The following is a 26554-nucleotide window of genomic DNA, read 5'->3' as shown; positions in this document are numbered from 1 at the left end:
TAGAAGTTCAGAAAGTTGAAAGTTTTCTTTATAATACTGAAACATTAACGCCACCTGACGAGCGTACTCGGCTTTCTCGTAGTTTCCAACATACCCACATCGTTCTTTGTTTAAGAAAAAAATGTTACATGGTTATTTACATCGTTCTGACAATGAGAATTCTTTCAATGTGGGGAGAAAGGGAAAGTAATAAGAATATGGCATATATGGATTTAATCATATAATATACATGAAGGACGGTGCACATAGGTTCCCATATTAAATTGTGTTATATAAAATGAGTAATGGCTGAAAATGAAGACAAAGATTAAGAAGGCACTTTCATAATAATTTTTGTAACTTAGCAGTTGTCAACTGAAATAAGAAAAACAAATGTATTGTGCTGTTATATTTATTCTTCATATCACTGGAATTGATGAATATTTCATGATAATTGGATAGAACCCATTCACCGAGAGTTCCTTTGAATTGTTACAAATATTTCGTTGGATAAGCGATCGAAAAAAAAATAGATACTGTCCAGAAGTTTCAGCAATAACATAAACCACTTCAATACTCAACGCGGGAGAAGTTATTGAAAATATTTCAAATCATACATATCAATATGTAAAATGTATATAATTGAATTACAATACAGAAAAAATGTATACAAGAAAACTGATTTTTTTTTTAAACAGCCTTAAATTAATAAGTTTGAAACGAAGAAATAAACTGATACTTCTCTCGCGTGATATTCATCTACTAGTTTTAAAATCTTTGGTTCATCTTATTGATACATAATTATGGAATGAGGCCTCAATCTGTTCCACTCATCTTAGAATAATATTAGGTCAGTTGCAGTTATATAATCAAAGATATTCGAGTATAAAATGTTAAAAAGTTCAATTAGTAAAAGTTACTCAAGTGTATAAAAAAGTATTGTTAGATAATTGTGATCACCTCAAGAATATATAAATGACATATTCGTATTGTTTCCTGATTACATATTTCTTCATTAGCAGCTATTATTTTGTTTTACGCAATTTCACAAAAAATATACATTTCGCATAACATTCTAATTGTTTTTTGTTCTCATTAATACAGGAAAAATTTATTAAATCTCAAAAATAATAGTAAATTAATCCAGCAGAATTCTTTCAATTCATTCAATACATTTTGGTGCTCGAGATTCTATAGGCTCCTGGAATATGTATTTATATATCTTTTGTACTATTTGGCAAGACATGAGTGACATAATTTTCAGAGCATTCCCTCAAGTTGCAATTCCATCTCAGAAAATATGTTCGACCTTTTATTTACTGTAAAAATCTAAATTTATCACAGATTCTAAATATCCTAATTGTTATTTGTTCAAGAAACGGGATAATGGGTACCCATAGTTCATTCTCAGAAAAAGCTGAGGTAGTTATGGGAATGGATAAAATATCAGCTTGGTTCTAACTATTAAATAAATTAATGAAACTGTACGTTGTAAATTATTGTAAAAAGATATTTTAAAACGGAGTGTTTCCGAGAACGAATGAGACTAAGTTGAATTTCAATGTATCGGACATAACAATTTCAACCAACCGAATTCATACAATCAATCCATGAGTAACAAAAACTCAACAATTTATAACTTTTGTCACCACCTATTTACACAGTAAAAATAAACAACAATAAATAATAAAACAAATACATATGTATACCGTAAAACTATGAGCAGTGATCATGCTATTATGAAATTAATTCAGCATGAAAAAGATAATTTTTTTGTTCTAATGCATTACGTCAGTTTGATAAAATTAATTTTGAATATTTGTGACTAGAAAATTTTTTCTAATTGAAAAAAGTTTGAATTTTCATAATGGGAGTAATATCAGAAGAAACTATGAAGACAAAATTAAATTAGTTTTAAAAATATTGGGATGAATCATCATTAAAGCTCATACGAATATAAGAAGAAAATTCAAGGATTTATAACATATTCATTCATCAATCAAATTCACATACTTCCGTTTTAATCAGATCATTTGAAAATAGACGATTTGTAAATTATTTTAAAAAGCATTCACAGTGGCTGAGATAAATATTTATACACAACCGATCAAATCAAATCACGATCTCTGAAGAATATTTTCAAATATATATAAATATATACATATATGTGGCATATTTTTATATTATATGTGTATAACGATCATATACATCATTAGAGCTTCCAATAGACTAAGGCTACACATTTGGTCAAGTATACTTATAGCAGTTCAAGCAACATTTGGAATGCATAAATTTTTTGGCAGAGGCACAATAAATATATATATTCATTGGTATATTTCGGCGTGACTTTTCTTACGTTCTAAAAGATAAACATTCATATTGTCTTTTCCCTTCACGAAAATCGATCCTCTAGGTTTAAAATCGTATCTCTGTTCCAAGACAGAAAGACAATTTTCTCCTATCTGAATGTGACCATTGACGCCCGTGGTGTCCATGCGAGAAGCGATGTTCACCGCGTCGCCCCAAATATCGTAATACAGTTTCGTATTTCCGATAACCGCGGCAGTAACATCCCCAAAATTATAACCTATACGAATTATCAAATTGAACTCCAACAGATCCCTGTTGAAATCCTCGACAACCTTCTGAAGTTCCAGGGCGAAATCCATAAGTGCGAACAAGTGTTCGTTCGGATCGGCCTGTTCCCTGCGCCATTCAGAGTTCAGTCCGCTGGCGGCCATGAAAGTGCTACCTATCGTTTTTATTTTTTCTATCGACTGGAATTCCGGCCTGTCTAACAGTTCGTCGAAATCGCCAATAAGTTCGTTCAGGACCCTGAGAAATTCTTTGCCTCCCAAATAACTCTCGTCGTACATCTCGTTGAAATTGACGATACTGGCGAAAATTATACCGACGTTATTGAAATTCTCCGAATATTTGGCGTTTTTTTTGAGTTGTTCGGCCACGTGTTCGGGGACGATGTTGTAGATGAGATAGTCCGCCTGATTTTTCAAACTTTGTACATGGATTTTGTCGCGATTCGCTATATAACCTGTGTGAAAACTCAGACGGTAAGTTATTTCGAATTGCCTGTTCAACAGCCAAACTAAGAAGAGGATGAGAAAGAGATCCATTACTATTTCGAATTTGTACAAATAATGGCAATGTTGTACGATTGGGTTTATTGATTGTTTTATCATATTCTGCAACGAGGGGGTTGGGCACGATTCCGTTAAAAATAGAGAAATGAAAACTCCCCCGCAAACGGTCGCTAGAAAATTTTTCATCCAGCAATTCAGTTGTGTGAAATTGCAGAAATGGACTAGCCCAACCAGCAACAAGAAGCTGTAAAGATAGTCCGAGGATGAGGGTAGAATAACTTTGGTACAGAAGTTGGTCATGACCGTGATAACCGGCAAACTTACCAACACCCCGCCGAACATGTTCCACCTGTAAAATCGAGACAAACAAGAACATACTCTTTCCATTGTATTCACAACGTCTGTCAGGCAAAAAAGAAAACCACAAAATTGTATTACAATAAATATAAGGAACATTATCAACCACAATTCTGTGAAACCGTGGAGTATAAATAAAGTTATAGCAGTAATAAAGAGTACAAAGAAAGAAACGCTAATGTCGAAATAAGTATTGAATCTTGGATTCGCCAATGTCACGATCGATTCATTCTGATCGTTCAATGAATGAACGTTCGCTCTATAATCCTGCTCCATTTGTTCATCGTTGAAGAAGAGTGTTAGTTTCGATAAGGGGGGTTTGATAAAATAGGAACTTTTGTATTTGAAGTTTTCTTGTACGCATTTGATCAACTGGCGGTCCGATTGTTTACGTAAGTGCTGAATAGAAGTCCCAAACTTGTCGAAAAATGGACTCGTGCGCATAATCACGGTGGAAATTTGTGGCGAGTTGACGCTACTCTGGCTGGAGGTGTAGTAGCCCGACACCCTTTGCTGAAGGATGTCACCACATGACACATCGATCTGAAATTAAATGGTGACCCTGATTATTTGACAACCTATTGGTGAATTTCTAGCGAAATTTACTACGAGTACCTAATAAAGAATTTTCACTAAATCAAACTAACTTTCAAACTACAAGCTCAATGAAAGCAAGGTTGCCAAATGTTATCCGCCATTTTATTGGCGAGTTGTTGTTGCCACTTTATTTTGAACCTTGAGTTCAAGGTTCCAATTAGTTATTTCGAAGGATGACTCTTGGTTAGTCCTACTTTCTCTCAAAAAATCTTTGAAACCAACCTGAATGAATTTTTTTAACGAAACTCACTTGCTGTATACTACTCCTCCTACTGTTACTTTTTATTCCCGAGTCCTTTCTGCTATTGGCATATTGATGATCATCCAAATTCGCAACGCTCGTGAGTCTAGATGGAACATCTAGCGCGAATTTCGTGGAAAGCCTTTTGAAATTCGACGATGGAGCTGCTACCGTAGCACTCCTAGACCTGCAATCAATTTGCATTGATCACACAGAGTATTATGAGACCCACTTCACAAACTCCCTGCAATCTCACTTACCTCTCCGTAGGAACAATGTCCAAGTTTGGTGACCTCCCACGTCTCGACCTGTTACTCCCAGCCCTCTGCAGTAAATCCAGCGATTCTCTGGGCGACCTGCTGTACTGAGACCTGTAACTTCCGCCCCTCACGAAGTTCGTCAGTTCGTTGGGCGCCAGGTCGTATTGTCCCATGTCGCTTCTCGATTGACTAATGTACGATTTGACGTCGATGGAATCTTTCTGGTCCGCCACGTACGGATTGGTGGCGTCGAATACGACGTCTAACCAGGAGTCTTTGCTCCTACCGTTCAAGATGGGCGTTCCGTTCGTGGTCTCGATGATTGTAGGAACTTGTTTGTAACCTGGAAATGACGTTATTAACGATCTCCAAAGATTTTCGAGGAAAAGGACTTCAGATATAAAAGAATTTAAGTGAAAACACAAATTGGCGACATAAACTGGGAACCTTCAGCAGTCGATTATTCATTCTAACATTGGCTAGATTGCCGATATGCTCATTCTGACGGTGCGTGTGGAAGTATGATGTTTTGCAAGCGATACCTAATGTCATGCTATTGCTGAATATTGCCAATATTTCTATGATTTTTTCATGAACAGGGTACGGCAGAGCTGATTGACGAGTTTCAGGGGGCTATCAAAAATGATAAAACTGCGAGCAAAACGATTTTATTCCTTCGAATAAGTAGGGAATATAGTTTTGAAATAGCTAAGATGGCGCTAGTCAGCAGAAATACACTAATGTAGCCGATTTTGGAAGTTTTCAGCCACTCATTGGAATATAGTTAGCTGTATGGCCCGGATTACTTCGGTTATTCGCTGCTTGAGTTGTGGCATAGTGTGTGGGCGATGTTTAAAGACCTTATCTTCAAGGTAGTCTCAAAGAAAGATGTACATAGGCAAATTAGGCGAGCGCGCTGGCCATACAACGCCCATATCAGTGAGTCTAGTAACCCCTGAACATATGTCTCAAAACAACTGATGAAATTCGAGCTGTGTGGGCTGTAGCCTCATCCTGCTGGAACCAGATGTCACCCAGATAGTGTTGTTCAGCAACAGCCTGCACATTTTCTGTTGTTCTTACCGTTCTCGGTTGTCCATGTCCTAGTCCACTTCTTGTACTTCCTGCTTCCTCAAGATGTCGGGACCAAGTTTTAATTATGTTTGCAGGGGGGACAGAAACGTTAACAGGAATTTCGAAATGGCGCCAAAACAGCGCCCCTAAGGAGCAGAAAGGGTACTTCCGCGCCTACCTGCCCCCACCACATCTTGATCAATGACGAAAATCGTCAACCGGTTATGCCGCACCCTGTATCAACAAAAGATGATTAAATACCATTACGCAACCACGAAGATAGTCTTGATTTTCAAACCAAAAACGTTAAACGAAATAAGACCGATGCCGATCAGTGATTTCCACTCACCTGATTGCGTAGCTGTACTTGAACAACTGTCAGCAGGTGCCACCCCATCAGACAGCTCGCTATTATCCTTTCTCAGCTGATCGGATTTCCTCAGGAACTTCGACAAGCGCCACGATTTAGCCTTCGGCGTCGAATACTTCTCAGCGCTGGCCGTCGACGTTGGGGTCTTGATCTGTTCCCCGGCCATTTCCTTCATTTCCGTCTCTTGTTCGTTCTCGGAGTCCAAGATGCTGGGAAGACTGCTCGCTTTTATTTTACACACATCGGGCGATAACATGTTGGGGTTGTACGACGCCTGCTTCAGAAAGTTCGACGTCGTATCGTAGGATAAGACGCGCGGTCTGCTCTGCGGAGATAGGGTCGGCGATGACATCGGCGGCGAGACGAAGAGGCGAAGCGAATTGCAGTATCTCTGACGGCCCTCGGCCCTGAAACTACCAGAGTAGGACGGCGTTTTATCGCCCATTTTGCCAAGGATGAAGTAGGTTTTCAAGCCTGAAAAGAAAGTGAAGACGTTCAAGCAACTTCTCACAACGAAGACTTTCTGGACAACGCTCTAAGAATTCAAGAATGACAATGAATATACACACAGCCAAACATATACAGGAAAGGCCAACAAATCCAGAATTTTTTTCAAAAAATGCTTCTCGACGGATTTACCACTACTATGATACTATACTGTGAATCTTTCAAGCGGCTTTCTTTGTGGACTAAAGTTAGTATGCAATACTGAAGTGGCCGTACAAAAGTTTGGTTAGAATGACAACGATGGTTGTGCACACTGAATAAGAACTAAAGGAGCAATCTGTACTTCAGTATGGAGTATCTTTATTTCTGTAAACTCAGAACACTTCGACAACTAGGTCATCATCAGGGATTCCCTTGCAGAAATAATACCAAAGGGTCCACAGGTAGCACGTGGCTTGGTAAAAATATGAAACTATATGAAACAGAAATTTAGAAAGCAGTCAATTGAACTTGTTGCCTTGACTGCTTTCAGTGCTTCCCAAATAGCTGTTTTATATTGTTTTTCACCGATTTGCGTGCTATCTGTGATATTCTTCCTGGACTCTTGATGCTGACCTACTTGTCGAAGCTCGTTTCTTACAGAAATAAAGATATTCCACATTGAATTACAGATTCTTTCTTCAGTTGAAAGTGTGATTTTTAAAACATACACTTACCATGCACAGGCTCTCCCTCCTCAGTCAAATAGGCGCCGTCCAAGTATTCCAGGGTGGTCTCTGAGATGTGAACCATACCGGGCTTCCCCGTCGACTCCATCCTATTGGCCAACGTCACGTCGTTGCTCCACACGTCGAACTTGAACCTCTTAGTGCCGACAATGCCGCACAACACCGTCCCCGTATGTATGCCCACCCTCATGTTCACCCCCTCCTTCTTCTCCTCGTCGAACTGCCTTATGGCCTGTATCATGCTGAGGCCCATCTCCACGCAACACCTGGCGTGGTCGGGCCTCGGCTCCGGACAACCGGACACGCAATAGTAACAATCGCCCAACGTCGAGATCTTCTCGCAGTTGTGGTACTCGCACAGATGGTCGAATCTTTGGAACAGGTTGTTCAGTATCTCCACCAGTTCTTCGGCGCTCTTGTTGCTCGACATCTTGGTGAAGCCCACGATGTCGGCGAACAGTATGCTCACCTTCTCCACGCGGTTCATGTTGAACGGGCGGAAGATCCTGCCCAGGTCGTTGGTCGCCGGGTCGGAGTTCCTCTGCTCCATGCCGTTCTTGGTGAAATTCTCGTCGTCGTCGAGCAGCCAGGCGGCCACGCTCGGCGGCATCAGGGAATGGATCATGTTCTCCTTCAGACGCTTCTCCGATTCGAGCTGTCTCCTGACCAGCAGGCTCTGGCCGACCTTCATGAACGTGTTCCTGAACCGGACGTTCGTCATGATCAAAATATGTAACCCTATCAGATGTATACAGATGTGCGACATACATCTGACTATCAAAATGTGGAAATCGAACGAGGTACTCTCGAAAACGAGGGTTAAGGTCTCGAAGAGTATCGAGTACGACGCGGCCGCGATGATGCACATGTAAAACTTCAGCGGTATCAGGGTATAAATCAGTAACAAAATCTCTATACAAATCGAAAATTGCCCGACTGGACTGATTTCCGAAGTCAGATTCGAATTAGTGTCGTCAACCGTTATGGGAATCAGAAAGACTAACGACAGGCTGGCGGCGCACACAAAAGATGTTGCCGCCACCGACAGTTTGAGTAGGTGATGCTTGTGCAACTTTGTAAATTTGAGTAACGTTATTAGGACTAAGGACATGACGGCGATACTGCCGAATATGCAACAAATACGTATCCAGTTTTGTGATTCCTTCTGGTATCCCATAACCAAGAAGTATATAGACCAACATGACGATATCAGGAGGATGTACCAGGACGACACCCTGAAACAAAAACAAAATGTTCAGAAGAAATGCCTAAAACAGTGGGGCAATGAATACAATAACATATTAATTCAGATGCCAATTTGCCATCGTCAGGGCCACTATGTGGAGAACGTTCCACCGAAGAAAAGCATATGCTGACCGTGGTTTCGGTCTCATTTGACCTCGTCAGAGCAACATAGCTTCTTCTCCCATGTAAAAACGTTTGGAATTCATGGACTCTTATTCAATACTGACAGAAGCTACTGAGTACTATCGAGTAATACAGAGCGCCACCTAGTATGAACTGTGTAACCCTTGTCGATATTCATATCAGCGGGTGGTAAGCATCTAAATTAATTCTTATTATTGTTCTGAAGTAAATTTCATCATAGATTTTCATCTAAACATTTTCCCCAATAAAATTATTACAACATTTTGCAATATTTTGAAATGATCTGAAGATAAATTGAAAGTAGGTGAGGTAATTTCTTTGGCAATAATTTAAAACCATACTCTAACTAATGATTGAAAGGACTTTGTTGGTGGTGCTTGCGTGGGTTTTCACCCCCAACCTCTTAAGCACAAGGAATAATTATAAGAAATGGTCTTCGTCAGAAGTTTTGCACTATGCCACTTGTCACAGGAAAACTTCGGAATGAGGAGTGCCCAAGAGATTGATGCTGAAAAGTTTGATTTATTGTCTGAGGAAGGAGTCTGATATACAGAGTGAGTAAAATGTAACGCATAAAATTCATATCTTCACTATTTATTATTTTGAAGAGAAATGCTGGAATAGGTTGATTTTTATTTTAAATTTTTCATGTATAATCACGCACCCTCTACTAAGGGTGGAGGGTAGTTGAGTTTCTTGAATAGCAACCCAAAATTTTCGTCCAGGAGCTTTTCCTAGCTTAGGATAGTTTGGTCATTGATGGGTGTTTTCATCAGCCCTTATTCATTATGGGGATGAAATGGTTTAACTTACTGATTTCGAATTTTTACTCTTTCTTGTACCTAATTAGGAGCGATTTATGTTTCTAAAACATGCTTTTTTGAATAGGGTAGATTGATTCCTTGTCAAAAAATAGTGTGGATTTTTCATATTATTTTTTTTGAGCATCCTTCGCTTAGATACAGATGACATTGATCATGATGGCACATGAAAAGCAATTTTCAAACCAAAAGCAGAAAACTTGCAGTTTCTTCTCGTTCCCATAGAATGTCTGCTCAATTGTTTGGGTTCTAAAAGAGATATTGAAAACTGCTCTCCAGATGCCATCTCAAGCGGGCTGCTCGAGAAAAAAATTATATGAAAGATCCACACTTTTTTTGACAATAAATCATCTCTTAAATGTTTTTCTACTACTTATTTACACCCTCTAAGATATTAATTTTGAACGTCACCTTCTACTCACTGTTCATTCACATTGTTTCAATACTATTTGTTAGGCAACATTGCTTCAAGGAAACTGTTTCTGAGAAATGCAGGGAATTTTCTACAAATAATTTTTTATCATTATATTCTGTGTTCCCAAGGACACAATCCCCAATGCAGAACTTCGCTGATAAATACATAATTAATAAATTTTATGTCCTAAATTGTATTACTATATTATATAAGTTAATGAATGATCTATTATTTTTTTAGTAAACATCATCATCATGTTTTCCGTTTTCCTTGTATATTATTGAAAAAATAACCCTCAAACCTAGTTCGCAACGACAAACTCGGATTGCAACGAGGCTGAGTCGATGATAAAAAAATACCCGTATAATCTCAGAGATTCAAAACAATAAAAAAAATTATTTTCGGAAATTTCTCTCAAAAGTTTACAGTTTCAATTTCAAACGCTGTTTTCTCTCCGAGACGTCCATAAATTAAGAACTTTTCAAAATAAACTTTCTATATATAAAATTTTGAATCGAGATATCCAAAGTCGTTATAAACAGACAATCTAGTTTTTAATAGTTACCACGTGTGAAAACGTTCGAGCAACAAAACCTATTCCCGTTTCCCAAAAGGATCGCGTGGCGTAAACTCCCATAACAATTTATCATCCGAAATTGTTTAGGATAGATTCTGTTTGGTTGATGATAATGTTCGCCACATTCTTGACGGTGATTAATATTCGCCATTTTTCACAAGAAAATAACATTGCAGCGAGCTATTCAGAAAACTATCGATCATGATGAAATGGAAGGGCTCGAGGTTCAGCTATAGAACTGATACTTATAGTCGCATTATATCTCTAGTCTTGTTACAGCCCACGCCAAATATATAATCGATCTTGTCACGATGCAACCGATCTGTCGAATGTTTTGATGAAGATATTTGTCGTCGACGAGGTCGTAGGGGGTCAAAAACTTTTATGGGATTATTCAAAATGCCAGAAGAAAATTGAGAAAAAGTCCAAGATATTGCCGAGGAAATTGTTGAAGATTCGAAATAATATCATCAACACTGTGCACACCCAAAACATGAAACTTGATCCTTGTTTCCCTAGGCAGTGTTTGCCTTAGAAGCATATATTTGTCACAAGTCGCGACAGTTTTAGTTTGTTCGAAATAAAGTTACATTCGAAAAAGGAAACGGATATCTCATCCTTCCTAGTCGACACTGTTTGTTGTCACATTGTCACACGAATTATTACGTCATTATTTGCGGTACGTCATTCAAGGATGCCCTGATCCTTAGGTCACAACTATTTCCATACGATCAAACAACACATTTACGAAAATTGGGATTTTCTGTTCATCACGAGCAGAGGTAAAGGACCAGATAATACGAGGTGATAAGGAGAATTGATAATTGGTTCATATAATGGCAAAATGCGATTAATATTCTTTCATTAATACTCCATATCAATGCACTTTGATAATGGTGTCTTTGCAACATGTCTGGGAGCGCGAAAATCATCTACAATCTCTACTAGCAAGGATACAGAGATTTGTTGCTAGGACATGATGGAATTCATGTGAAAGCCTCATTATATAGAAAAGGTCAATACTGAAACTATCTCACAAATTTCCTCTGAACTTTGGGATTTTCTAATTTACCAATCCCTGGCAGAACCACGGATCTTCATACCCTTCAAATATCCATGCAGATTCATAATTTCTTCATTCAATTCCTTAACTGTTAACCCTCATGATAAGTCGATCTAAGAAGTCTTAAAAATGTCGGATGCTTCTCTATTTTTGTACCAAATTGTTGTTACCAACAGTAATATCTATGATGCCAGTGTGAAAGGATTTTTCAACTATACTTCATTCAAATTTATTTTAGCAGTCGGTTGGCCATGAAATAATTTTTTCAAGTTTTTATAACTAGAACGAAGTTAGGTTGGCACTCATGAAATGTCGTTAATGTCATAACGCCGTTGCCACAACTAATATCAATTTTTATTACGAAAATGTCGAAAGTGATTGAAAAAAGAGACAGGGTTTCAGGATATGCAATTTAGAATTCAGGTTCGCTCATTCAAATAGTTTTACCCTAATATTCTAAAATCCACAATACGTCAGACGGTAGCAAACATATTCAATGTAAGAGAATTTATATAATGGCTCATCTGAATCTAAACGACTTATATTGCAGCTGAATATTTCCACAATCAGAAAGATTGTGAATGAAGAGGATTAAAAACAATTTCCTTCTATTGGTAGACCCAAAAAAGTGGTGGCATTTGAGAATTTTATGTTTGAGTGAATTAATGCGAAAAGTTAACTACAGGATTTTCGATTAAGGTTGGATGGATTTTTCTATTTTTATTTGACTTGTCCAATACAATGTAAATGTCTTAAGGTACTAATAAATACCTAATTATTATTATTACATCAATGTATTAAGATGGATAGCCACAAATACGCGCAAGTTGCCCTGTTACTCGTTTATTCATGTGAAATTTTTGTTGAAGAATTTAACATTCTTGTAATTATCTGTTAATTCCTTCGGAGATACCCATTCCCAACCACTGCATCATATGCATTTCATCTTCGGGTTAATATTTTTGAAATCTACAAATGATGTAAGCCAAAGAAAATAACGAACATTAACTCTCCTCAAGCTAGTGCATATTATGATATTATACTCATCTCTTGTATTTTCCATGTAATTAACTGGATTTGGTATGCCTTTAATCAGTTTGTATAAACTTCAATTATATTCGTCACATATTTTCCGAAGAGATTCGACATTGTGATAAAATACGTAGTAACAGAAACTTTTACGTAGAACGGGCAACATAGCGTTGATTTAAAACCCAAAAATGTTTTGACAAGCTTCATAACCCCACATTTTCGTACTATACAGAGTGAAATGTGTCAAATTTCCATGGCCAACCGACTGCTAAAATAAAAGTGAATGAAGTATACATGTTCCAAAACGTCAACTGTGAAATTTGCATTTTCACGATTTTTCAGTGTTAGGTTCCGGGGGAACTGATAAACCGAAAACCGCAGGTATTTAATGAGGCGTCGTTCATTTGTCGATTTTCCTCCTGCGAGAATTTCTATATCTACTCGACGACAGAGCGCAATCAATAATTGGAACTAATATTGCGGAAAGGTTACACGAAATCTTAATGTGACGAAATTGTAACATGTATGCATATCGAAACAGTACTGATAACGTTCGGCAAACGCACAACTAATGATCGTACGCGAAGTTAAATTACCCACAGGAGCGCCTCGGCCTCAAACCAATAACAATTACGATCCAATTTGAACGGGTTAACCCCATCCAATTGGTTCGTTTTTAATTGGCATATTCGACGCACTTCGTTCAGTTTAACAACCCTCGGGATGGAAATTGCTAGAATCTCCGGAGACTCCCTCTTGAGAGTCTTGATTTCAACCGATTTTTTAGGAGTTATTTCGAGGAAAAAACATCCCCTGAAGAGATATTTCATCAGCAACAAACGATTTATAAAACAAGATCAATTTAATGCGTAATTCATTATAGTTGTATACACTAATTCTTAGTACTCTCATTTTAAACTTCCCTAGATATCGGTTGATTGAAGCTCTGATGATCAGCAGGACCATTTTTGCCAATGGGCCCCCAGGGCCCTAGATCATTGGAGGCCGTCTAATTCAGGCCATACTTATCATCAAACGATAATGGATAGTTATTACCGATAAAGAAATGGAAATGAATGTAGAAACTTGCTTATCTACATTCTTTTCCTTTCAAAGGGTCAATTCACAATGAACATAAGCTGAATGGTGGGTTTATGCAGAGTTCCTAAGAACCTAATAAATGGAGAAGACGATCACGTGAAAGAATTCTGCCAATGAGATTCATCTTTTATTATGTCTCAGTTCTTAGGAACAAACCCACCATAACTCTAACGTAATGTTGTATTTCGTAGTGTGTTTAAAATTTTATCCACAGTCAAATATTATCTCATGTTTCGAAGAAAAAGTGTAGGTACTCTTTATCGATAATTCTTTCATTATTATTGACAGAGCATATCCAAAGGAGGGTGTTGGTAGCAACCAAAATCATTCAACCAAAACGACAAGGTTTTCTTTCAAACTTTGATCTCTTCAAGTAAGAATATAATCCAATTCAAAATGGTATAACGATTAAGATTTTTTTTCCAGGTCATTCTTATCTTCTCGATCTTATCGTGCTCGAGTGGGAGGCGCTGTCTCTGCTGAGGATACTCCTGTCATCGGTGGGGTTCCTCAGGGATCTGTTCTTGGTCCTATTATGTTTATCCTGTAAACATATGATCATCCTATCAGATATCAATGAAATTAGCAAATGATGCGACATTTGGTGTCTGCCAATAAAAATGCTGTTACACATTGAGAAAGTAACTCGAAATCAGCATATAGCGTTGACTAGTCAACCTTGTTAGCGGTGGCTAGTCTTTGCTATTTGGGTTTGGTTGTGTCCTCAGGTGTTCTGAACACATAACGACCATTTGTTCAAGTGCGAAGCAGATCACATTTCAAGCTTTTGACAGATGGGACAATACAACAAGCTCCTGTGTCAGTCATTTGGCCGTCAAATCATGAAACATGTCTAGCGCTGGAACAAAAGAATATTTCTTGGGAGGGTTCGGTCTTCAAGAAAATCGTCCCAAAATGTTCAACGTTCGAAGGCTGGTAGAACTGGAGGAGACTCCATAATAATCCACAGAGCTTTGCACGGCTACTTTGGTATTGACATTGGTTTATTGTTCAGAAGTGGAGTTGACAGATTAAGGCGCCATAACTTCAAGTTGCCAAGGAAAACTTCATGACAAACTAACATAGGAACTTTTTAACCAGCAGTGTGAATGGTTTCTCACATTATGTGGTCAATGCGTTCAAGAACTCTTATGATTTTCTTGTTGTTTATTTTTGAGTTTATAGGTGAAAACCTTCAATCTTCTCAATGAATAATGATAATAATTTAATTAATCCACTTTAACTAGAACCATCTGGGGAAAGAGTAGTCCTACGTTACCAAACAGTCGATGCCCTGTTTGAATCGATCACTCAATAAGATTGTGCCGACGATTGAATAGCATCCCATGGACGCCCGACCCATCATCCATTCTTGTCGTGTTCTCATTATCCGATTCTTTTCAATTTTCGATCGTCGAATTACGACACCACGAATTTTCCGCATTAGGTATCGTTCCCCGATATTTTTCCCTCACGAAGCCTAACAAACCTGCCTTTGTTCACCGGATACCCCATCAAGAAATTGCGAGACAACGTTCAACCTTTAATTAGCGCCCAATTTTGATCCCGTTCCGCTCCGAAAATTGAACAGCCTCTCTCCGGGCAAAATCGATACGCCTCTGGTTTCCGTCCCTCGGTGAATTTTGTTTTTCTTCCAACATCCCCTAAACTAATACATTTTCACATCAATTCCCCCGAAATTGACTACGTGAAGGCGCACCACTTCGTTGTGCCATATTTCCGATGACACTTTCATCTTCGGCAGAACGCTCTGCGGCCGAGGGACGTTGGGGGTTTCTGGGGCGGTCGGGTTGATCGGGACAAAGGGGGCGGTATACGGGGATCAATTGGAAGAGTTAACACGCGCAAGTGGCGGCGTAATTATCGGTTTCTCGCCCCGATGTAACTTAGTCAAATGTTATTCTGATCTTTCATTTACGGGGAGGAGCGTTTGTCACAGTATCCTTGGGCCGCACGTTTGAGCGACTTCGGTGAATCTGTGGGAGGCTCATTATTGCACTTGAATCAAAACTTCAATTAGGAATTTCAAACAAACGTTACGCCTTTTGGTGTCAATTTTTGTAAATGAAGGGTAAAGGCACTTTTGTTTGTTTACATCGAGTAATGGAGAATATTTTGGTGTTTCAATAAGAGTTTTCATGGGGAATATATCTTAATCTGTTTAAAATATCTTAATCCATCCGTGACAATGAGGAAAGCTTAGTGAAGTTTTCATAATTTGCATCCTTTGGGCGAATCTTCAATAACGCTTCTGGTATACGAGCCCTCAACAGGCAAAGAAACTGGCTGTCCACACTGTCATCCAGGGTGTTCTAAAAAGAGCTGGGGCATTGGAATCTCACAGCCAAGGTTCTCAGCTGAGATAATCCTCTATGTGGTAATAAAGCCGAAGGACTTGCTATCAGGTTTCACATTTGCAGGACCTAAAAGTCTTGGAAAGACCAACATAAGGTAAACAACATAACAACCCTATGGGGGAACCCTCCTGGATTTGCACGGAGAGAAAGATTCGTGGTGCTTTCACCACTGAAACCGAGCAACTGGTAATAGGGAGACTGCTGACTTGACACTGTCGCTACAAATATTTTGAGCACTGCATGGGATAGAGTTTACTATCCATTGTAATGTATTAAAGTTCACAGGCAGACCATTCAACCATTCAACACAGATATTCTCCTCATCAATGTTCGATACAATTCGTCATTCTCTCTCCGTCAAAACCGATCCATCGGTAGGTAAGAAGATATCCATTAATTGCTAAAGTGGATATTTCGAAATTAGAAACTTATCTCCATCGCAAAAACGGACATGGTGGTTCAAAGCGATCTAACAGTCAGGGTTTTCTAATTATGATGAACTGAGGACATAAAACGACGGCCTTAAAGCTTCGACAGAAGCTCCACCCTGTCAACGAGCATCATCAAGATTAATGTGGTTGCGCAAGCGGTCCGACCCTGACTAGGAATACCCAAGAGTTAGATATTTGGTTAGCAGGAACTTCAAACAGTTGAGAACTCTCATGAACAAAGATTACCTCATTACAAACTAGAATTGGTTTTGAGACTTTTTAGATTTTTTCCCACGGCAATATTTGCTTACTGGACCGTGGATGATTCACGCAGTTGGCGTTCCGAAACCAAAGATTATCCAGAATAACAACATAGCGATGGATGGTAGTTACATTAAACTCGTAAGATAATTCGTACCCCTATTACTTTGTTTTGCTCAATCTATCCCTCAGTCGCCGTTTTTTACTTGAAAGCTTGGTGAAATGGAGAATAATTAAAGCGAGAAGTAATAATTCAAACAGCTGTTTTCCCAAAAAACTTCAACATTTTGTTTTTCCACATAATGGTCCCTAGAGGACACCCTAATCATTCTGCGATTTTGTCAACGATCTGTCAAACTAAAATATGACGTACATCAGGAAAGCCATAAAGTTCGCTTATCTTGTCTTCTGAAAAGATTTCTGGGGTATTTGTGCAGACAGTTTTAGTGACAGGGTGAAATGAAATAAGAAATAACAGAAACTACTGAACCTCATTGAATGTGTTCGGTATAGAGCTTCAGTCATAGTTTCACTAGGTTTGAAATATTCGTAGCTGTCACCAAATACAGAGAGTGAATTTTTTCCATGCATATTCAACTGTCGATTTGATCACCATATATCTTTTTCAAGTTATCAACCATAAATTTTTTTTACGCCTTCCAAGAAGAATTTCTTATGTGCTAAATCAACGGTCAACTTCATCAAGCTTTAGTTTAGTTGATTATTCACCAAGTTACGTTTTATCTTTGTTTTGCCTGTTAGGGAAAGGGGAAACCTATGTCACCTGGAGTTACTTGATGGGAATATGGCAGCAGCTGGTATAATTTCCTGTAACCTCCACATAACAGGCACAAATCTGAAACTGTTCCTCCTATTTGCCAGCGGTAGTCTGTTTGATTTGGCCAGTCGTACTTTTCTTTTCTGAATGAAATGCAGGAGTTGAAATGGATGTTTGGGTGCTCAGCTCCACACATGAGTGCAGTACTTGTTATAGCCTTGTAAAATAGGCGGATATGATCTGGACAGAAATAGTTCCTAGCTCTGAACAGATATATCCCATCTTATTTGCAGGGGACTTCGCAATATTGGATAGATGTCCGTCCAACAGATTTGACAGTGATGCCAAAGAGATGAATGGACTTGGCAGAAGCACCTGATTCTCCATCAAGTTAGTAGTGAAAGTTATTTTTGCTACGTTCGTATCTTCCTCCAATAGCTTCAATTCTGAGCCTTCAACTACCTTCTTTGACTTGGGGTGATTCTACTTGTTGCAACCAGCTCACCTTCCACAATCGGCGAAATGAAGCATTCAGTAACAAAAAATACAACAACGTTCTGATTCTTCTACTGAACTGATGCCTTGTGGTCCATGCCATAAAAGAGAAGTGGCTGTTGGGTTTTCTAGGTGTGTTGTCCTCAACTCAGTAAAGTTACTCTAGGTGAATAGAATATGTTCAACACCAATGGCCCAAGGAACAATCAGTGAGCCCAATTTTCTAAATTTTCTTTAAATGTTATAAAACCAGTTACCAGACTCTCAAGGACAAAGAGTTGTTCGACCTAAGACTTAGAGGGCAGTCTCTAAATGAAAAGCGTCGACTGCCTGAGATGTATTTCCAGAACTGTCAGAAAAAATATTTCTGTCTTGCCATCTAATGAAGAACTTCTTGACAGATGGGAAGAGGTGGTTTCAGGACAACAAAAGCTGAGCGGACTCAACGCCAGTGTCTGCTTTCTCCTTTCCAGAAACCTCCGCGCTTGGCGAGTCCGGATAATTCGTAACAGAAAAATCTCATGAGTTCTACCAATAACGAAAAGTACAGACCCAAGTTTCGATTCCCAATGTCCCTTTTTTCCACCGCAATGAATCCATCAAAGTCCAGATGAAAAGAGCATTATTTCTCATTGTTTTCCTTGTTTGGAGATAAATCTATCCCCTAATGTGCGTCGATTTTTCTTCGTTCTTTCGACCGCCGGGAAAATTAAATTCTTGATGAAGTCCGTGATATAAATTCGGTATCAGAGAGGCGAGGTCGGAAGGGCGACTATGAAGGGACGACTAATTATCGTTCAACAGTTCCATCAATACGAAAAACGGCCATTGTGTCCGCGTCACGGGAAACTCGAATATTACTAATAATCTTTTTATTGGGCCATTTTGTTCAACGCGTAAGCCTCCGGCGCCAAAGCATTTCCCGTATCGGGAACGAATGGGAATTTTACCGTGATCGATTTATTGGTACATTATATCCAATGACGAACCTTCTAGATCGATCGGGAGAGAAATATAAATCGTACAGAAATTTTCAGGTTTCGCTTTGGTACATGTACACTGCGCAAAAAACTTATTTTTTATGTTATCTCGGGAAGGTTTTGAACGAACCAAGACACATTAAATGGAAGAAAAATTCAGGATTTCACCGAATCTTATGTGAAAGAAGAGAAATGAACAATTTTCAAAATACTGAAATGCTGATAAGTGATTTAATACTTGGTATTTCCACCCCTTGCGTTAATTACAGCTCGGCAACGACGGTTCATAGTCAAAATGAGTGATCTTGAAATGTTCTGATCTAATCCTTCCCAGATTTCTCCGAGTTGGATTCCTAACTCATTAAGAGTAGCTGGATGATTTTCTGAACATCTCAGCCTTCTATTGAGGTTGTCCCAAACCTGCTCAATCGGATTGAGATCTGGACTTCTTGCTGGCCATTCCATTCGAGAGACTTCAAACTCTTCAAGGTACTCCTGAACGATGCGCGCACGATGGGGTCTGGCCTTATCGTCCATAAAAATGAAATTTTCACCAATGTATGGGGCAAATGGCACTACATGCTCTTCAAGAATGTTCCTCATATACTTATCAGCATTCATAGCTCCATTATCAACGACCACTAGGTCTGTGCGAGCAGTCAAAGATATTCCACCCCATACCATAATCGATCCTCCCCCGAAACCAGTAGTATTCAGGAAATTGCACCGAGCATATCTTTCATGTGGACGTCTGTATACAAGGGAACGTCGATCACAATGGTAGAGGCAGAATCTAGACTCATCTATGAAGAGAACTCTTTCCCAATCGGCCTCTTCCCAATAGATATGATCTCTCGCAAAATCCAAACGCGCCCTACGATGGGCTGGGGTAAGAGCTGGGCCTCTTGCCGCGACACGAGGCCTTAAATCATATTCTCTGAGGCGATTTCTTATTGTCTGAGTGCTAATTTGCACCTCATAGGTTTGCTCAAGCTGAGTTTGAAGGAGGCAAGCGGTTGCAAACCGTTGTCTCAACGAAGAAACTCTCAAGTAACGTTCTTGAATGGCAGTTGTTGCCCGTGGTCTACCCTGTCCTGGTCTTCGGACATTCATACCTGTCTCCCTGAATCGCTGCAACATTCTGGACACACTTGTATGGGAAACTCCAAACCTTTCTGCAATTCTTGTGTATGTCTACCCTTCTTCTCGCAAAACTACCGCTTGGGCACATTCCTCTTCTGTCAAATTGCGTGTTTCGCGTTGCGATCGAGTGTAGAAAATCAAACGAAAGAAAAACTATTGATCACTAGAATTGATCGAGAATAACTGATTTTAGAATGGAGCCAATCCATTCAAAATCTGATAATATCATCTTCTTTTATTCCTGCTGGGAAAAAAACATCTGTATTGAAGAAAACCGTTGAAAGTGGATAACATATGCATGCATAATTCTGATAAAAATAATTATCATTGAGAACACCTTCAGTTGTAGAATAAATTTGAGATTTCCATAATGTGCGTTAATTTTTTTGCGCAGTGTATTTGACGACAAACTCAAAATTCCCTTCAAAAATGACAATGACTGCATCAACTTTTTAGTTCGAACTGTCATCGCCATGTCGTTGCAATCTACATTTGAATTTCCAGTATTTCGAAACCAAATCCATAAAAAGATTAAATCCCGAGTCAGCGGGAAACCAAATCTTCCACCACGTCTCGGCGTCATCTCAATGCACTTCACCAATCATTATTTGTTTATTGTTGAATCATGATCGTTACGGCTTGGCTCAGCGTTTCGGAACTGCGAACACTAGGATCGTTTGTTCTATTGCCCTACTAATTTGATGCTAAGGAGACCGTCAATGGCATTGTAGAATCCGACGATGTCCTTAGGAGCCTCGACTGTTATCTAGCGAGAATCCAGGACTGGATTGGTGTTTACCTTGATGTCCCTTTCGTAATTCTATCGGCCTTTTTATTTAGTTGAATAACACAAAGTCCTGGCACCAATAGGGGAGTAACCTTGTTGCTCCTCGCCACCCAAGAATCCTGGCTGTGTGATTCCAGTAGCCTCAACGTAATCTGGCTCTCCATTCCGATGTAGATGTGAGATTTCTTTTAGACACTCCTGAACACAAGTATAGACAGAGCGAGCATCTATGCCAGCAGTGGTATAGAGATCCTTAATTCTTGTCCACAATTCTTGCTGATTTTGAGCCATTAGTATACCCTATGGATGACCTTTTGTCCAATTGATTTACCGAGTTCATTGTACTCTTAATATTCTTGATGGCATTCATTCACCTTGAGCCGGTATTCACCATATGTGCTCCCACACACTGAATCACATATGCAATACAAAATTCAAGACCCATTCAAGATGAATTGACAAATTAGAGCCATATAAACGAACTAGATGACCGGTGACGTCCAAACTTAGCGTTTCCAGATGCACTTCTTGAAAAAAGCACGTGTCTAGTTCAACTATCCACAATGCATCAAGCTTTAAACGCACTCTTTCATGTTTGTCTGCCAAGAGAAAAAGAAAACATCCCCTAATTTTTTTCAGTTACGAAAAAGAACGATTTTTGGTGAAGTGAAGCTCTTGGAGTTGAGCACAATGTGCAGCCTCAGTTCTACTCAACAATCTGGCATGTTGCTGTAGCTGAGCATCGATCACGAAAACATCTACAGAACAGGCAAAAATCTGGAACTCTTCCTAGATCCTGTAGAGTGTCTCTTGATGTTGGAAAGTAAAAATCAGTCTCAGTACTCTGCTTTATTAGAGGGAATCCGAGAATTGAATGAATGTTTCGAGCTCCAAACATGAGAACATTATTCAAGTCCTGTTCTGACCTGAGCCCATCCCTACAACCAGTATTAACAAGCTGAATTTTGAACCCAGCTCAACTTTGACAACCGGGCCTTTATATTTCATAGCTTGTTATCACAGCTTATTTGCAGCGGACTTCGCGATGTTAGCTACATGTTACTCTCGATAGACGGCAGAATTGACTGTCAAGGCAAGGAAATGATTGGACCTTTCTGGCTGCAGCACCTGATCCTCTATCATCGATAAACGAATGGACTTCTTCAAGAGGAAGTTGTGATCAGTGTAATGATATGAAAAGTTTTTTCAAATTTTCTCAGGAATACACACTCAAAGTTACAGTATTCGAATACGTTGCAATAATCAACCATTGTGCGTTTTTTCCACAGATCAATTACTTCGTCACAATAAGAGTGCCTCTGACCTCTTTAGCGGACACAAGGGTGGGTTCGAAAATCGCTTAATGTCCTGGAGCAGGTGCAATTTGACCCAACAAAGAGTTCTCTCAGCGTGCAGTTAAACTGTTTCTGCGTGAAATTCAGGTTAGTTGAGTGATTCGTGAATGCCCGCGCCATAATTCTACGTTTTCAATTAAATCCATTAAATTTATTCGCATCATACGAATTCACGCAGGTCGACGAATTTTAGAATGGTCTGGCGGCTGGTTGAAATGAGAACTTTTCGAATTTAGCAACGAATCGGAATGTGTGGCTTTAAAGTTGGCCTAATTTCTTCGTCTCTCCAGTGGCATCTCTGAAGATTTTCTGTAAAGGTTTTTTCACAGTTTGAAAAATTGATTTTGAAATCTGTGTCAACCTTTGAATGAACTGGTCATAATCTACCTCTTTCCTTGAGCATAATGACACCTATTGATGAAATCACAAATTATGAAGTTTAATATCAACATAACTGGCAATTCTGAAAGGATTTTGTTATGGTTAGGATTAGTTTGCTTTCAGAAAACACAGATGCATGTTTCATTATTTGGATATCAAGTTTCTGTGTGGCAGCAATAGACTTTCCTCTCCAAAATGGCATTTCAATATTTTCTTAATGGCTCCAGAAGATTTGCCCATTTTTGATCCATACACGTTGAACTTGTCTATAGGTCGAAAAACAACCGAGTGGTCTCAAGACATGACGCATATCTGTTTCAATTCTTCCTAGTCTATTCATAAATCACTTGTGATTCATGAGCCACTATCCACGACTCTATCACAAATTTTATCGTCAAAACCATAGACAGAGGCTCTGAGCATAGGATATTGCTATAGATAGCAATATTGAAATGTCAAAAGCTACTGTTAGTGAGATATTGCAATGAATGCAGATATCATCGAAAACGAGATGAGATATTTCAGAAATAATTTCTTTATAATGGTGGCTAAAGTACAATATTCCACTCGCATATTATGGCTATTATTCATTTGGATGTCGTCATCCCCGTTGATAATAGCCATCATAATGCGCTAGTTGAATAATATACCATTTTGGGATCAATTTCAAAGGTATGCAACATGCAACGGAATTGTGGATTGTTATCTTTTAATGTTGAGCTATCCACCCTTTCATCCTGAATGTTTAGACTATCTCTTCGAATACTGATATAAATCTAACCGAGATAAGTAATTACGGCATTAAAATCTGTCCGATATTGAAATCAATATAACTTTATTGTTTATATCGTTACCCGTAGGTAGCGATATCCCACTAATATTACCTTTCAATCAACAGAGAGGCACGGAAATACTGTATTATTCGTTTTAGTATACTCAATTTGAATATGTTTATGAGGCTAAATGAAACGATATAAAATAGAAATAGATTTCGTTTGCGCCAGAGGAATTTGTTTATTTCATGTTTCATAGCGTGAATCTGAAATTCTGAAGGATAGTTGAATAATTCACCGATAAAACTTTTCAGCTGCGGTCATGCTGGCTCATTATTCAAAATGGTTCTTCTTCCATATAAAAACAATGTTCAATACCATCAAAACATTGAATTTTAAATTTACGGAGTATGTCCCTATATCTACATGGAAACCTTTGTGTGTGAAATTTGTATTGATTCAATTCTAGTGATTATTTTTTTCCATTTTCCACTTTTTCATAACAATTCGAATTTCCAATTACGTAGTTCTACATCAGCTATACAGAAGCCTATTTTTCCTTAATCTTTCTGACGATATTGAGTTTCAGCAGGTTGACCGTTTTACTGTGTACATACTTCTCCCACTTTGACACAATAAACAACGCCTTTGTCCATTATTCATCTTCTAATTACAGAGGGTATTACCGAACTACCCGGGCTCTAAGGGGAAAACATTAAATTTAATTACCGAATGCATACAAACAGCTTATTTCTAATACGTATGCGATGAAATATAGCAAACGCTTCCATAACTTTAATGCGATCTGAGGTTTCTTAGTGTACAGAAGACGAGCTGGTCCCATAAATCCGATAAATTATTTTCAATTTAAGCCATTTTGATTCATGATTTCGAATCATGAATCGGAATCGAACATGAAGGAAAATAATTTATAACCCTCCATGAAATTTTCACTTTTCGTTTTTTACACTCAGATCGAAAAAAAAACTAAAAAGCACTCCGCCATCCAAGACAAGCCTCCCGAAAATGGATTAACTTGGTTAATTTGGTACATAGAAGGAATATTATCAGATAAGCAGCCTCCTAGATTGAAGCTCCCATCGACATTTTGAGAGTAGTAGTGATGTAATGTTTTGGGCTATGGACTGCTGACATCACTGGTCATTTTTTCAGGACAAACATGAATGGGTCATTGAATTTAATTGTGAATTATATTGCGGCATGTTCTGGTACTCTTCAGGTCCAAATTTAGATGAAATGGATGTGGACCATCTCTGGTTCGAAACAGATCACACAATTCGTCAAACAACTCGTTCTTTAGCGTTAATTTCCGATGTGAAGGGACCACCAAGATCATACAGTGCGTATGAATGTTTCGTGATATTCTCGAAACAAAATATATCAAGAATCGAACCTTTACCCTACAAAGTTCACCCACTTGAAAGTCGAAACATAATTGCAATTATAACATTTTGATTGAATGATATCACAGCGATTACGACAATCAGTTTCGAGAGTTTAATCCGGCCCTGTACCCACTAAATTCATATCTCAAGAATAGATAATTGATACATTAAAAAGTCATCACTCAATTTTCGAAAGACGATAATTTTTCGCGTGAAATTAACAACGTGCTATTTATAAAATGCAATCGAATTTAGACATCGATAGATGACCTTTCCATCCCATTTTAAAATTTCGAAAAATTTACCGCAATCTTGGCTAGGCCGCACCCATGTTTTCAGTCTGTAAAAATTCGCGAGCATTTCAATAACCCATGTTCAATACAAAATGAGTACTGTTCAAATTATGAAATCTATAATTAGAATGATTATCATAAGAATCCATATCTCTATTCATTCATGTTACTTTTCAATGATTTAGTATACTTTGAATAAATTCAAGTTATTCAGATATTACATCTGATGCTGAAGAGCAGAGAAAAGTCAAACACTGATCGAAAATTTTATTCTACCATTTATTCCTTTTAAAGAACTTTTATCAATCTGATATCAATGATTCATTATTTTCACAAATATGTGTTTGCCTGATGCACACATAAAAAATCTTGAGTCAGCGTATAAATTTGTGCAGAAAAAATTTAAAACTACAATGTTTTGAAATACATTCGCCTATTCAATGGATAAATAGAAACAGGGTATCTGAACTGAAATGCAATATTTTTTATAACTTGTTAAAAGTTAAAAAATGTTTTCTCAACACTTAGAATTACTACAAATGAGAAATTATTCATCAATATTTTTCTCTATAATGATTCATTATTATTATTATTTTTTCTCAGAATTTCTTCATTAGAATGTTCATCATCACTCACCGGAATTTAAATATCCAATTTCGATAAGAGCTTTTCTTATATTGTCTCTCTAAAATATCGGAGTCGAAAGAAGGATCCCACCAAGATTTCTTAGAGGCTCTTTCGAATGGTATTGGAATGAATCTACCCCAACAACCAGAACGTTGAGACACTTCTGCCAAATACGTTTGCAGAGTGGGATCGAGGCTTAATTGCTGATGTTCCTCATCCACAACATCCGAAGGATGATCTTCATGTATTGTTTGTGTGTCAGACTTGCTGAAACTGACTGAAGAACTCCTCTTGTCAAACCTCATTTCACCTGAATTGACTGAAATTCTTCAGGTGTTATAGATGACAAACTTCATATTGAGATATCTAAAATAGTCAATTATTTTTAATTTGCTAAGATGAAAAATTATAAAGCTCACCTGTTCTGACTGTTATCATTTCTTGTGTCTACATTTCAAAAAAGTGAGTTATTGGAACTTAACATTTTCATCATAATCTAAACCAAACAAACCAGTAGTATGTGTCAACAAGAATGTTTGCACTGTCCTCTTTTCTGATTTATTGGAGCACTTCATCATTAATTAATTGAATGATATAACTGAATTTTGGTGTTCTTTTGAAAATTGGTTCAATTTCTCATAAGCATACTTTGAAGTTGGATATAAACAATATCAGTAATAACGTTCAAATTTTCAAATTATAACCTCATATACGTAACTACTAGGCACTGAAATTCGCGATCAACAGTGGTTGCGCAGAGTGCGGTGCGAATGAATAAATAACTCGTGTTGGGGATTGGGAACTGAAAATGCGAAACGCGATGGAAAAGGAAAATTGAGGAAAAACTGACATTCGACAAATGATAACGCATGCTTTTTGAAATTCGACCTGCTCAAACAGGTGATTTTGACAGC

The 26554-nt window shown here is 38.2% G+C and overlaps 1 protein-coding gene across 1 annotated transcript; it reads right to left on the bottom strand.

Annotated features, from left to right (window-relative positions):
• Positions 1-198: 198 nt before the first annotated feature.
• Positions 199-26513, bottom strand: LOC123308982 (adenylate cyclase type 9). The gene is made up of 7 exons (XM_044891810.1): positions 26060-26513; positions 25650-26006; positions 7143-8389; positions 5959-6453; positions 4536-4878; positions 4285-4462; positions 199-3980 (listed from the first exon to the last, which is right to left on the bottom strand). Exons 2-7 carry the CDS (start codon positions 25943-25945, stop codon positions 2304-2306), a joined length of 4236 nt encoding a protein of 1411 aa, XP_044747745.1. The 5' UTR covers positions 25946-26006; positions 26060-26513; the 3' UTR covers positions 199-2303.
• Positions 26514-26554: the final 41 nt, after the last annotated feature.

This window comes from Coccinella septempunctata, chromosome 3 (genome assembly GCF_907165205.1).
Source record: "Coccinella septempunctata chromosome 3, icCocSept1.1, whole genome shotgun sequence".
In the NCBI taxonomy this organism is placed as follows: Eukaryota; Metazoa; Arthropoda; class Insecta; order Coleoptera; family Coccinellidae; genus Coccinella; species Coccinella septempunctata.
Note: the sequence above shows the minus strand (reverse complement) of the source record. Positions and strands in the feature narration are given on the sequence as shown.

Coding starts and splice junctions, on each gene's coding strand:
- LOC123308982 (XM_044891810.1), bottom strand. CDS start 25,945: ATGAGGTTTGACAAGAGGAGTTCTTCAGTCAGTTTCAGCAAGTCTGAC. Junction 4,463..4,535: donor GACATTGTTCCTACGGAGAG/GTAAGTGAGATT, acceptor AATTGATTGCAG/GTCTAGGAGTGCTACGGTAG. Junction 3,981..4,284: donor GGAGGAGTAGTATACAGCAA/GTGAGTTTCGTT, acceptor ATTTAATTTCAG/ATCGATGTGTCATGTGGTGA.